Raw genomic sequence first — 13,597 nt, 5'->3', positions numbered from 1 at the left:
TCTCTATAATTTGTCTCAAGTAACTGCGTGGCTAACTCCCCCACCTCCTTGTTGATTCCTAAACATGCATCACTAAATCTCCCTTGCTCTGTTTTTTTTTCCCCCTAGCACTTACCACTTTCTTTTTTTTTAATTTATTTATTTATTTTTGGCTGCATTGGGTCTTCTCTGCTGTGCGCAGGCTTTCTCTAGCTGTGGCGAGTGGGGGCTACTCTTCGTTGCGGTGCACGGGCTTCTCATTGCAGTGGCTTCTCTTGTTGTGGAGCACAGGCTCTAGGCGTGCGGGCTTCAGTAGTTGTGGCTCGCAGGCTCTAGAGCACAGGTTCGGTATTATGGCGCACGGACTTAGTTGCTCCGCAGCATGTGGAATCTTCCCAGACCAGGGCTCGAACCCGTGTCCCCTGCATTGGCAGGCGGATTTTTGTTTTGTTTTGTTTTGTTTGTTTGTTTTTGCGGCATGCGGGCCTCTCACTGTTGTGGCCTCTCCCGTTGCGGAGCACAGGCTTCGGACACGCAGGCTCAGCGGCCATGGCTCACCGGCCCAGCCGCTCCACAGCATGTGGGATCTTCCCGGACCGGGGCACGAACCCGTGTCCCCTGCATCGGCAGGCGGACTCTCAAACACTGCGCCACCAGGGAAGCCCATGGCAGGCGGATTCTTAACCACTGTTCCACCAGAGAAGCCCACCACTTTCTCATATACTCTGCAGTTATTTACTATATTATTGTTTAATGGTTTATGTTCTGTCTCCTTTACTGGAATATAGCTACAGGTTGAGGATAGGGATCTTCTTCTGTTTTGTTTGCAGAATACCCTAAGCACCTACAACTGTACCTGGCATATAGTTAAGTGTTCAATTAATAGCTGTTGAGTGAAGGAATGTTGAAAGTGTACTAAGTACCAGGTCCTGTTCTTGGTACAACAAAAAAACTCTCTGCCCTTATGGGACACGCACTGAAGTAGACTTAAGCCACCCAGACCTATTCCAGTCTTGGCTCCCCTGCCTATACCCTGTGAGATCTGGGCAAGTTACTCAACCTCTCTGAGCCTTCCTTTGCTATCAATCGTTATGAGGATTAGACAGAAAAACAGCATTTGTATAGTGCCTGGCCTAAGAAGAGCTTTAATATTTGTTTCCTTTCTTTCCAGGCTGGAAAGTTGGTAGCCTGACATCTCTGCCAAGGGTTTAGGCAAGGTTTCTATTAATGCCTTGGAAAGGTGCAAACAGGTTACTATACGGCCAGGCCTACTCAACTTTTTTTTTTTTGGCCCTACCGTGCAGCATGCGGGATCTTAGTTCCCTGACCAGGGAGGAACCCGTGCCCCCTGCAGTGGAAGCGCATAGTCTTAACCACTGGACCGCCAGGGAAGTCCCCAGGCTTACCCAATTTTTAAGTGAAGATATTCTGGTGAGAGAATGCTTACAAGGGTCGGAGTGAGAAACCAGGGAATGGCTAGTGTCACCTACTTTGCCATTTTGCATCGGAAAAGCCTCGCTGGGTCCGCAGAGGTGAAAGTCTAGAGGAAGGGAAGGGGAGGAAAAGAAGAGTAGCTGGCCACTACAGAAAACTACAAATCCCAGCACACCCCACGGTAAACAACTACGGGTCTCAGCAGTTTCAGCTCCCTAGACCCAGGGAGCTCTGGGGGCCTGCTGCCTGTGTTCCGCGGGAGAGAGCATGGGGCGTGCCGAAGCAGCGGGGAAAATCGGGTCAAGCTTTACGCCGCTGCGTAGACGCGTCTCACGGGCCGGACGTGACGTAGGGAGGGTTCCGGCTTCGGCCTCCGCCGCTGCCGCCGCTAGCACAGCCGCGGACGCCGCTGCTGCCGTCGGGGCTTGTTATTTCTAAAATGGCGCCCCTGGACTTGGACAAGTATGTGGAGATAGCGCGGCTGTGCAAATACCTGCCGGAGAACGACCTGAAGGTGAGACTGGCCGGGGCGGGAGCGCTGCTTTCGGGGCTCCCCCCCTTCCGGCAGCGGAGCTCCCGCCGGCCCGCCCTTCCTCTCTCCGCGGGACCCCCGGCAGTGTCCTGTCCCGTCACGGTGGAGGGCCTAACGCGGTGCGAGGCGACTCGTTCCGACTTGGCGTCACGCGGGAAGCGGGGGCAGCCCGAGTACCCCGAATGCCATCCCGATTCCCTCGGCGGGGATCCCAAGGGAGGTCGCGGCCTCTGCGCCAGGGTTGCCCGTCCTGGCCTTGGGGCTGCCCCGGAGCTCGAGACTTCACGGCTTTGCTTACAAGACTCCTCTCCCCTCACACCGACCCCGGGTCTCGGAGTCTGAGGCGAGCCCCCGCGGGCAGTGGCAGCCGTCATCCCCCCAGAGGCGGTGACAGGAGCGCGGGGAGGCCGGCGTCTGACAGGGGATGCAGCGTGCTCCCGGAACGCGGCCCCAGTGGGTTTAGGTGCCTGAGGAATGGGGATGGGCATGGGAAGGGGCAGGCGGGGGCCCGAGCAGCCTGGTAGGGTGAGAGAACGTCAAGTCGTCCTTCTGTTCGAGCACTTCTCCCAGTTGCTTTTTAGGAGTGTTGGTTTTCTTCTGCTCCTTCCAATATGAACCCGTTTTCGAGCACGTCTTTGAGCTGTTTTAAGTGGATAAAGTAACAGGCTCTCAATAAACACCAATACGTTTCTGTCCTTTAAGTTGTCCCCGCTCCCCCCCACCCCCTGCCCCAATCTCTTCTTAGCTCAAGATTTCATTGTTTTGGTTATCCAAAGGAAATGAGTCGTTCTTTGTACTGCAGAGTACTAGCAACAGTAAACCTATGTTTGGGTAAAGAAATGAATGTAAGAATAAAGGAATGTAAGTCTTTAGGATACTGCTTTTTTGACAAGTGTCTCTATGCGTTTGTTAAAACCAGTGCTTAGGTGACTAGCAGTGTTTAGAGGTTGGTGGTAGTGCCTGTTCTTGTTCAATTAACTTTGATTTGCTGTGTGGTAAGTGGGTAAACTGTTGATAATTTTGAGTTCTTTTTATTCTTTAAGCTGTGGGTTTAAAGTAATTTCTTTTTGTCCGTGAGTTTTTTTCTCTTAAGGAAGATATTACTGGTTTTTTCTTTTGCCATCTCTTGGTACAGGGAGTTGATATTTAACATCAGTCAACAGTGTGCAAAATGTTTAAGACCACAGGAGCTGTTGTGAATGTAACTAACTTGTATGTTAATTATATGTGCTGTTTGATAGGGGAGTCATTCTTGTCCATTTTCCCCTTTTTAACAGGATAATTTAATTAAAATGGGGACAAAGCCAGTATTAGAAATGTAGCTTTCATGCTCTTGTGACGATAGTTTTGTAGCTTCTTTTTGCTATATGGCTTTTTAGGAAACAAGGATTTTTCCTTAAAAAAACGCGACATTGTGACCCAGTTCATTGGAAAACTAAAGTTGGTTTTTGCATGTCAGTGAATTGGTGTGGAATTTTCTGTTCTTTAGGATATGTAAGGCAGTTTTAAGCTTTGTGTTTATAATGAGTAAAATATTGCTTATTATGAAATGTATCTCGATATTGGATGTTGAAATGATTTGAAAGACAAATCAGTTGGATTTTCTTTAGACCTCTTAATTTGATAAACATTAGATTTCCTTCCTAACCTAAGAGAATATAGTTATTAAACCATTTCATTTCCCTTTGCAACACAATTGGACTGTACTTAGTGTGTATCTGTTTCCTAGTAAATTTCCCCCGCACCCCCCGGACCAACCACTAGAAAAAAAAATTCTGAATTTTTCTATATAAGTGGAGGCTTTTCTTCTTTGTCTTGGAAATGTTTTTTTTATTTTATTTTTTTCGGTACGCGGGCCTCTCACTGTTGTGGCCTCTCCCGTTGCTGAGCACAGGCTCTGGACGCGCAGGCTCAGCGGCCATGGCTCACGGGCGCAGCCGCTCCGCGGCATGTGGGATCTTCCCGGACCGGGGCACGAACCCGTGTCCCCTGCATCGGCAGGCGGACTCTCAACCACTGCGCCACCAGGGAAGCCCTGGAAATGTTTTTATCAGATTAATTTTCTTGTGCTGCATCTCTGGTGTATTTAAAGAAATTTAATTCTGTTTCTCCCTCTTGGCATGAAGGGCAAACTAAAATTAGGCAGGCCAAGAAAGTATTCCAGGAGCACTTTTTCTGAGGCTTTAAAGCCAAAATAAAATATTCTATCAAAGGAGGAAAAATCATTGGGGCCACTTAATGATCATTATGGAAAAGATTTGTTCTGGTAGAAAAATAGGCCGAAATTTACCTGTGTTTTAAATTGGAAGTTGGAGATACTAAATAAAATAATAAATGCATAGGATGTTCTAGATCTAATCATGATTTCTCTATATCTAAATTGGAAATGGTCAAATCACTAGTCCTGGGTCAAATGTACATAACTGTTTTGAAGGAATAAGGGTGATATATGAAGGTGAGTGGACCAAAGCATAACATTTCTTAAAAAAGAGTTCGTGATTCTCATCCACTAAAAAAATTTTAGAGAGGATCTTAGAAGCCACAGATTCCATATCTGACCAAATGTAAGAATGAATGATGAAAGACAGGTTTACTGAATACTTACACTTAAGTATTTTGTCATGGGAGAGGTTCTATAACTTGGAGATTGTCTGATCTCTTTGACAGTTCTTAAAGGTCCCATGTAAGTAAAGAAGTTGCACACTGAGTTGGTGTTCAGTTTTTTTTTTTTTTTTACTGAAGAACTGAAGACAGTTTCCATGGTAGGGGTTGGGAGAATACTAGTGTCTACCTCAGATATGCAACACAGGGAGAAGTAACCACTTCTATGGATTGATAGTTGCTGTAATCTTTTTTGGAACTCACTTTTATGTTTAGTCTGAACCATCTCTGTTTTTCATATAAGGCCACTGAGCCATCTCTGTTTTTCGTATAAGGCCACTGCTCTGCAAAATTGTACCTCTGTTTGAAATGCCTCCATAAAGCTTCAGAGAATTCTCCCTTGCTTTTTTCTAAGACTTGGTGAAGAGCCTTTTGTACCTCCTTATTCAGCCTCTATCTGATTTTATAGATTCTCATATATGGTAGTCTTGAGCCTTCTGGATTTGAAGCCTGTTAGTCTTGTCACTCACCTTATTGCCTGTCTTACTGATCATTCTGTTTACCTGAGTTGTTTGGTTTTGTATATTATCTTTCTTTAGGTATTTCAAGGAAAAATGAACACAGTACAGCAGTTAGGGACAGACTGTGGCTTTCTATAGGGCTAGAATAGTTTTTTCAGTGTTTTCATTGATAATCTTTCTGAGACCCTTTCTGATAATGCTTGGCATTTTGTCTTTTTGGCTACAGAATCACAGTCTCTTGGATCTTCTGAAAATAGTCTGTAGCAGTGCTGTCCAATAGAAAATGCTCAGAAATGTGAGCCTCAAATTGTTAAATTTTTTAAAGTAAAAAGAAACAGGTGCCGGAGCCTGTGCTCCGCAACGGGAGAGGCCACAACAGTGAGAGGCCCACGTACTGCAAAAAAACCCAAAAAAACCCCCCCAAAAAAGGTGAAATCAATCTTAGTAATATTTTATTTAACCCAATTTCAACATGCAATTAATATAAAATTACTAACATAATACCTTGTCTTTTTTTTGTGTTAAGTCTACAAAATGTGGTATATGTTTTACATTTACAATATATCCCAGTTTGGATCAGCCACATTTCAGGTGCTCAATAGCTACATGTGGTAGTAGGTTTCCTATGGGACAGTGCACACTTCTAATGACTCCCCAGACCCTTTTCTAGAATTTCAGAGCTGAGAGAGAATCAGAGTTTGCCTAGTTCTGTATTCTTCTCACTTTACTGAGGGGGAACTGAGCTTTGTAGAGTTTATGATCTGCCTGAGGATGTCCAGCTAATCAATGAATTAAGTTGGAAAGCTCTTTGTGCAGAGCTCTTTCTGATACAGTTAATAGCCTTTTAGGATGGCAAATAGCATACTTTTCTAAGTATGTCTTCCACTTAATCACCTTTCTTTTTACCTTCCATTCTGAGTACATTAGAGTGCTTTCTTCTGACGGTGTGCCTTGTACTTCCCTGCTTCTTTGCTTCTGCTTAGTCTCTTTCTTTTACCTACTTAATACTTATATAGCACAAATATTAAATCATTTAATACTGTGTGAGTTGGGTACTAACATTTGCCCCATATTACAGACAGGTATCTCAAGCACAGGCAGATTAAGTAACTTTTCAAAGGCATATAGCTAGTAGGTAAGTGAAGGAGCTGCATTCAGACCTAGGCAGTCTGGCTCCAGGGTTCACGTCCATATCTACCACTTATGTTTCCTCTATACAATACCCTTCATGCCCCTTTTAATTTTATTTATTTAGTTATTTATTTTTTGGCCTCGCCAAATGGCTTGTGGAATCTTAGTTCCCCTACCAGGGATCAAACCCTGGGCCCACAGCAGTGAAAGCACAGAGTCCTAACCACTGGACCACCAGGGAATTCCCCTCCATGCCCTTTTTAGCTCTAGCTCAGATGTCACTTTCTCCATACAGGGCTCCTGGATTCCATAGTCAGAATTATTAGTAATGGTTAGAATTTACACAGCTACTTACAGTTTTCAGAGTACCTTCATGTCCACTCTATCACTGTGATAGGCAGAACAAATATCAGGACTTGATAAGGTTTAAGTGATTTTTGCCACAGTGAGTCAGCAGAGTATGTACCTGAATTTATTTGCTATTTAAAATTTCCATTCTGGAATTCCCTGGTGGTCCAGTGGTTAGGACTCGGTGCTTTTGCTGCCATGGTCCACGTTCAGTATCTGGTCCGGGAACTAAGATCCCGCAGGATGTTTGGCAAGGCCAAAATATTTTCCATTCTTTCTGTTCTATACTAACCTTTGCCCCACAGCACTTTTTGTTCCATTTTACTACCACTTGTATTGTTCTGTCTTGTATGATAGTAAATATACCTGTCTCCACCATTAGACTGCAAGCTTCTTGAAGGGCCAGGATCATATCTTGTTTATTTTTGTATTCTCCAGTCTTAGAACACTGCCTTGTATGTGATAGACACTCAGTTAAGGTGTGTTGAATCAAACCGTACTGCTTTACAACAGACATTTCTTTAACTGTCTCCTGTGTCAAGTACTATTCCTTGTGGATGCTAGAGATAGAATTTGGCACTTCTCTCTGTCTTTGAGGGGCTCTCAATATAGTAGGGGAGATAGAGAGGTAAACAAATGATCATTGCGTAGTTTGGTAGGTGCTAAAATAGAGAGCTGTCCAGCATATCGGAGAACATAGAAGAAGCAGCATCTAACTCTGGAGCCACAGATGGTTTCACAAAGGAGGAACAATGAGAGGATGAGCAGAGTTTTTTCAGGTAGACAAGACAGGAAGGAAAGAACATGAAGCAGACGAAATACCATGTGCAATGGTGTAGCTTAATCTAAAAGAAGATGGCTGGTCAACTTGAAGTAGTTTGGTATGGCTTGAGGTGGTGCAGAGAAGACAGGCAGAGACCAAATCATGGAAGATGAGGCTGATAAACTTGAATTTTTATCTTTGAGATGGTTCATGTATAAACACTTTGAAATGTTTTTATATTTTAGGGAAAAACAAATAAATCATGCTTGGTGATATTTTAAAAAATATGGCTAACTGAAAAGTAGATTCAAAGGAAACTATTAGATACACTGTTGTATGTAGTAGGAATATGACAAAATCATAAAGATGATATCTGAATGGAGTTTGGGAAACACTATCATAGAGGAGTGTCCTTGAGAGGTTTTTAAGGGGGACAGTGACAGGTTTTAGGAATTTTCTAGCAGCATTATGGACCTTGGATTGGAATGGGACAAAAATGTCATAGGAGCAATAGACCAGGTGACATGAAAGCTTTTGAAGTAAGCCAGTAACAAGTGGTTGTGGTGTTTAAAAGGAAATGAAGATGGTATAATAGGACCTGTTGACAGATTATGTCTAGGTTTGAGAGAGAGAGAGAAGAGTTTAGTGTAATCTCTTAGTTTCTGGCATGGATTACTTAGTAAATACTAATAACTAGATTAAGGCATACAAGGGAGTTTGGTTTGGGCCAGACTGAATTTGAGATGCTGCCAAGTCAAGAGACTGAGGCAGAAACGTTCAGAAAACTGTTGGATAAACAGGTCTGTTGGGTAACAAATATTTATTGATTACCAAATGTGCTCCAGACACTGTTCTAATAGTGTTAAACTCAGGAGAAAGGTCTAGACCAGTGGTTCTCAGCTGGGGGTGATTTTGCCCCCGAGCGTATATTTGGCGATGTCTGGAGACACTTGTAGATTTTCGCAGTTATCTAGGGGGTGTAAAGGCCAGATGTTGCTGAACATCATACAGTGCACAGGACAGCAGCCCCCACAACATAGAGTTGTCGGTAGTGCCAGGGCTCAGAAACTCTGGTTTTTACTGAAGGTACAGATATTTCCTTCTGGATTGTTAGCGTGTGAATATCATTGTCATCTTGGATTCCCGCTCCCACTCTTCATTCCCAGTCATTTGTGTTATAGTAGAGACTATTCAAAGGCTGTGTAGAATATAATCTTAGATAGATTTTTATTTCTTAAGAAGAGATTTTGTAAATACCAGTATGTAAAAGTAAATAAAGGAAATAGTATGTTTCCAATAACAAGATCAGCTAAACGAAGAATTACAGAAATTCAAAACCCAGTGTATTTGAGGGGCAAGAGAGAACAGGGAGACAGGAGCAGAGAATAGAGTGAATCTGTAAACAAGTATCTTGAGGAAAACGTAGAGAAGGGAAATAGGGTCTCCTAAGAATGGGTCCATGAACTTCTCCTTTTTCAAGGATTAGGAATTAATTAGGCACCGTGGGGAGAAATGGGTGTAGTTTGCCCTAAATTTGGGATAAGACTGAGAATCTTGCCTCAGTGACTGCTTTGGGGCAGAAAGAGAAACAAACCATGCTTCCTACAAATCAAGCTGCAAAAAAAAGCTGTGAAGGGCTTTGGAGGAGCCTCTCCCATGGCAAGACTGGGCTCTGAGAGGCCAGTGTGTGTGTAGTTGGCTGACATATGTAGAGTTTGTGCTGAGATTTCATAGACTTCTTATTTTTATGTGTTCTTGACATGAATTTGTAAGCTGCTGCTGAACTGGAGTGATGAGAGGCAGTGGCTTTGGCTTAGAGGCTTAGTGCTCTAAGTCCTCTGTTGGGACTGCAGAAGTGGCAGTTATAGGAGGCAGCTGTTAACTTTACTCAAGTTAGCGTGCCTGGCCTCGGGTTGAAGATGTTGCTTAAGCAGTTTACATGGTTCGCTAGGCACTCACTGGCTTTTGGTAGGGTTTCACAGTGATGTTCTTTAGCTAATGGTCTCCTGTTACTTTCAGATCAGCCCTGGGGGGTTTGGGCCAGTCACCATAAGTGACTTGCAGTTCAGGAGGCATTATGGACCAGGAGAGCCAGTCATATGTGGGTGCAAATTCTGCAGCATTCAAAATGGGAACGATAGAGTCCCTCACGAATCTGTGCTGTGATTAGTTTCAGAATGTTAAATGATAACTCACTTTGTTCTAAAAAGTATATAGAGTGGTTTACAAAGAAGCATTCAATATAGCAAGATAAATTATATCCAGAATAAGTAAGAAAAATGAGACAAAAAGAAAATAAAGATAGGAAACCAAAATGGAGCCAATAGGAAAAATAAGAATAGTACATATAAAATAAAAGCTATGATGACTGGGTTACTTCTTTGAGATTAGGCCTTAAGCTTTCTAGGAGCCTACAGAAAGATGTAAACTGATCAATTAAAAAAAACTTACAGAGTCTGTAAGATGATAAAAACAAGCTTCTCAGGGAAATCACATCTATCCTTGATGGAAGAAACAAAGAGACATTCCTCCCCCAGTCCTCCTTGAAGGCAACTATTTAATCACAGCATCCTGTGCACCTTGTTTATAGTCCACGCAATGACAAGCTCTGTAGAGGACTGTTTCCTATAATGTCCTTTACTACAGGTTGATAGTATGACATTAAAGTGCAATTTGGGAAAAAGCAATTGGGAACGGAGTGCAGTGTAACGCAGGGTGAGGACAGCCCTCTCTAGAGGACAGTCTGGCTTGATTCGTGGTGGAGTTTATAGTAGGTTGGTTTGTTTGGGTAACATACTAATAATTGATCTTTAAAGGGGTGTACACCAAATTTGATGGAGCCCCCAAATTTACAAGAGTGGGCAAGAGGAGAGATCAACATTATATGCTTATGTCAGAGAATATATTAGGTATGGGCCCTGACCTTCACTGATGGAAGTTAGGCCTTTTCTTAAAAGATGTGCAATCTGAAAGAGTGTGGGTGGGACAAGTGCCTGAGAACAAGCAGGCCTCCTGGCAACAAACAGAAAACTCTGCCCACTCCTGGACAAATTACAGCAAAGCACTTCTGCAGATACCTTGGTGGAATTCTCTTTGAGGAGGTTTGGTGAGTGTACCTGAAAAAAATCGCAAATATTAATTGAGCAAGGCATTATACCTAAGAAAGGTGGGTAAGGTCCTGAGATAGGTACTTTAAAACATCACTATATTGTTTTATTTTAAAAATTGTATAGTTTCAGAAAGTACATTTAAAAGTATAAATTGTTGCTCTATGAGGCTAACCTAAAAAAAGTAGTGCTCTTTTTTCTGGCTGACTGAGAAGGGAGGTGGTAATGAAAGACTATAAAAAAATACAGGCCAATCATGGCATATTTGTTCTTTGGAACTACCCTTAAGCTAGATGGAAGTGAGTTAGGGTGAAAAAAAAATGCAAACAGTAATTGTAAACTTTGGGAGCTAATTACTATACAAATAATAAATTATATATCACAGGTCTAATGGATTATAATAGAAAGAGGATGTTGTACAACACTGATCTTTTGAAATTGATTGGGAGGACAGCTACCTCTATCCACAAGGAGTAGATTTGAGTGGTTATGGTCAACGTGGTAATTATTATTTTTAAAGAAGTAATATATATTTTTAATTTAAAAATAACAGTTTTATGAGATATAATTCACATATCATAAAATTAATTTTTAAAGTGTATAATTCAGTGGGGTTTTTTTCCCAGTGGGTTTTAATATATTTACAGAGTTGTGCAAACATTGCCATAATCAATGTTAGAACATTTTTATCATCCCAAAGAGAAACTATACCCATTAACAGAAACTCCCCATTACCCCTTACCTCAAAGTCCAGCCCTAAGCAACCATTAATCTATTTTATATCTTTATGGATTTGCCTATTCCAGGCATTTCAAATAAATTGAGTCATATATTGAGTTGGCCAAAAAGTTCCTTCGGGTTTTCCCATAAGTTGTTGCGGAACTTTTTGGCCAACTCAATATATATATATATTTTAAAATAAATTTATTTGTTTATTTATTTATTTTTGGCTGTGTTGGGTCTTCATTGCTGCGCGCGGGCTCTCTCCAGCTGTGGCGAGCGGGGGCCACTCCTCGCCGTGGTGCATGGGCTTCGCATTGCGGTGCTTGTTGCAGAGCACAGGCTCCAGGCACACAGGCCCCAGCGGCTGTGGCACGCAGGCTCAGCAGTGGGGCTCGCAGACTCCAGAGCGCAGGCTCAGCAGTTGTGGCGCACGGGCTTAGTTGCTCTACGGCATGTGGGATCCTCCCGGACCAGGGCTCGAACCCGTGTCCCCTGCATTGGCAGGCGGATTCTTCACCACTGAGCCACGAGGGAAGCCCCTTCATGCTTTTTTAAAAAGTAAAATAAATAAACAAAGATGAAAGTGGAATGCGTTTTGGTTGACATCTCTGGCAACTGCTGTTTTGGGTTTGATGTATATCCTCCTAGCTTATTTTATTTTATTATTTTTTCATTTTACTGCGTTGGGTCTTAGTTGTGGTACGTGGGATCTTCATTGAGGCATGTGGGATCTTTTGTTGTGGCACTCCGGCTCTTCGATGTGGTGTGCAGGCAGGCTCAGTAGTTTCGCCGCATGGGCTTAGTTGCCCTGAGGTATGTGGGATCTTAGTTCCCCGACCAGGGATCGAACCCGTGCCCCCTGCATTAGAAGGCAGATTCTTAACTTCTGGACCACGAGGGAAGTCCCCCAGGTTGGTATTTCTATTTTGTGGATGAGGAAACTGAGGCACAGAGAGATGAAGTAACTTAGCAGGGTTACACAGCTAAGTAACAGACAGTAAGCTAAGTAATAGGTAGTAAGAAGTTGAGGTGATATTGTTCTGTGATCTCTTTGACTTCAGAGACTGTGCTCTTAACCTCTGAACTGTGCCATTGTGTTACTTGTGTAAGATATCCTGCAATTGGTACTTGTTGATTTAGGAGTAAAGGAATATTCTCTCTGGGCCCTACTCTATTCCTCCAAAATTTGACCTTCCATCAGTATTTTCTTTTTTAAAAATTTTGTTTATTTTATTTATTTATTTTTGGCTGTGTTGGGCTGTCGATGGCTTTCTCTAGCTGTGGCGAGAGGGGGCTACTCTTCGTTGAGATGCGCAGGCTTCTCATTGTGGTGGCTTCTCTTGTTGTGGAGCATGGGCTCTAGGAGCACGGGCTTCAGTAGTTGTGGTACGCGGGTTCAGTAGTTGTGGCTCACGGGCTCTAGAGTGCAGGCTCAGTAGATGTGGCGCACGGGCTTAGTTGCTCCACAGCATGTGGGATCTCCCCGGACCAGGGCTCGAACCCATGTCCCCTGCATTGGCAGGCGGATTCTTTACCACTGCGCCGCCAGGGAAGCCCCTTCCATCAGTATTGAACATAGCTGATTACTCCTCTTTTGAAACATTTTCTTCACCGGACTTCCACAATACTACACGCTCATGGTTTCCTTTGTACCTCATCAAGCAGTCCCTTTTGCTGGTTCCTCCTTCTGTCCCTAACTTCTGTGTGAAGTATTAAGACTCCTTTTTGTAACTTATCCTTTTCCCTATTTGTAAGCAGCCACTTTAGTTGTCTCTTCTAGTCTCATGACTTGAAATATATATTTCCTGACAATCTCCAAATTGGTCTCTCTAGCCTGCATCCTTTTCCTTGAATTCAGGACTCACTGGGTCAGCTGTTTACAGCACATCTTAGGCACTTTGAAGTCTGATAGGCATTGCAGACTTAGTGTGTCAAAATCAAATTCTTACAGCCAAATAGTGGAAAGAACCCAAATGTCCAGGAACTGATGAATGGATAAGCAAAATGTGGTAAATACATACAATGGAATATTATTCAACTATAAAGAAGAACAAACAAATCATGTATGTTACAATGTGGATGAACTTTAAAAACATATGTTAAGTGAAAGAAGCCAGTCACAAAAGGCCCCATTTCTAGATGTCCAGAATGAACAAATCCATAGACACAGCAGACTAGTGATTGCCTAGGGCTGTGGGGTGGGGTTGTGGGAGGTGGGAGATGAGTGCCAATGAGTATACAGTTTCTTTTTGGGGTGATGAGAATGTTCTAAAATTGATTATGGTGATGGTTGCCCAACAGTGAACATGCTGAAAACCATTGAATTTTATACATTAAAGGGGTGAATTTTACGATGTGTGAATTATATCTAAATGAAGTTGTTAAAAAAGCCCCACAAATTCCTGGTTCCCCATCCCCCAAACAAAACCCAGACAAATCAAAACAATCTACTACTCAT

General features: G+C 42.9%; 1 protein-coding gene across 1 annotated transcript in view; it reads left to right on the top strand.

Moving 5' to 3' along the window:
• Nucleotides 1-1,694: 1,694 nt before the first annotated feature.
• PPP6C (protein phosphatase 6 catalytic subunit) overlaps nucleotides 1,695-13,597 on the top strand; it is a 29,560-nt gene continuing 17,657 nt past the window's right edge. Inside the window, exon 1 of the mRNA XM_022578752.3 lies at nucleotides 1,695-1,927. Coding sequence (XP_022434460.1) covers nucleotides 1,853-1,927 — 75 coding nt within the window. The 5' untranslated portion in view covers nucleotides 1,695-1,852. The remainder of the gene's footprint in view (nucleotides 1,928-13,597) is intronic.

This window comes from Delphinapterus leucas, chromosome 6 (assembly GCF_059928025.1).
Source record: "Delphinapterus leucas isolate spDelLeu-1000000601 "Yukka" chromosome 6, BTC_Dleu_Yukka2, whole genome shotgun sequence".
NCBI classification, from domain to species: Eukaryota; Metazoa; Chordata; class Mammalia; order Artiodactyla; family Monodontidae; genus Delphinapterus; species Delphinapterus leucas.
Note: the sequence above shows the minus strand (reverse complement) of the source record. Positions and strands in the feature narration are given on the sequence as shown.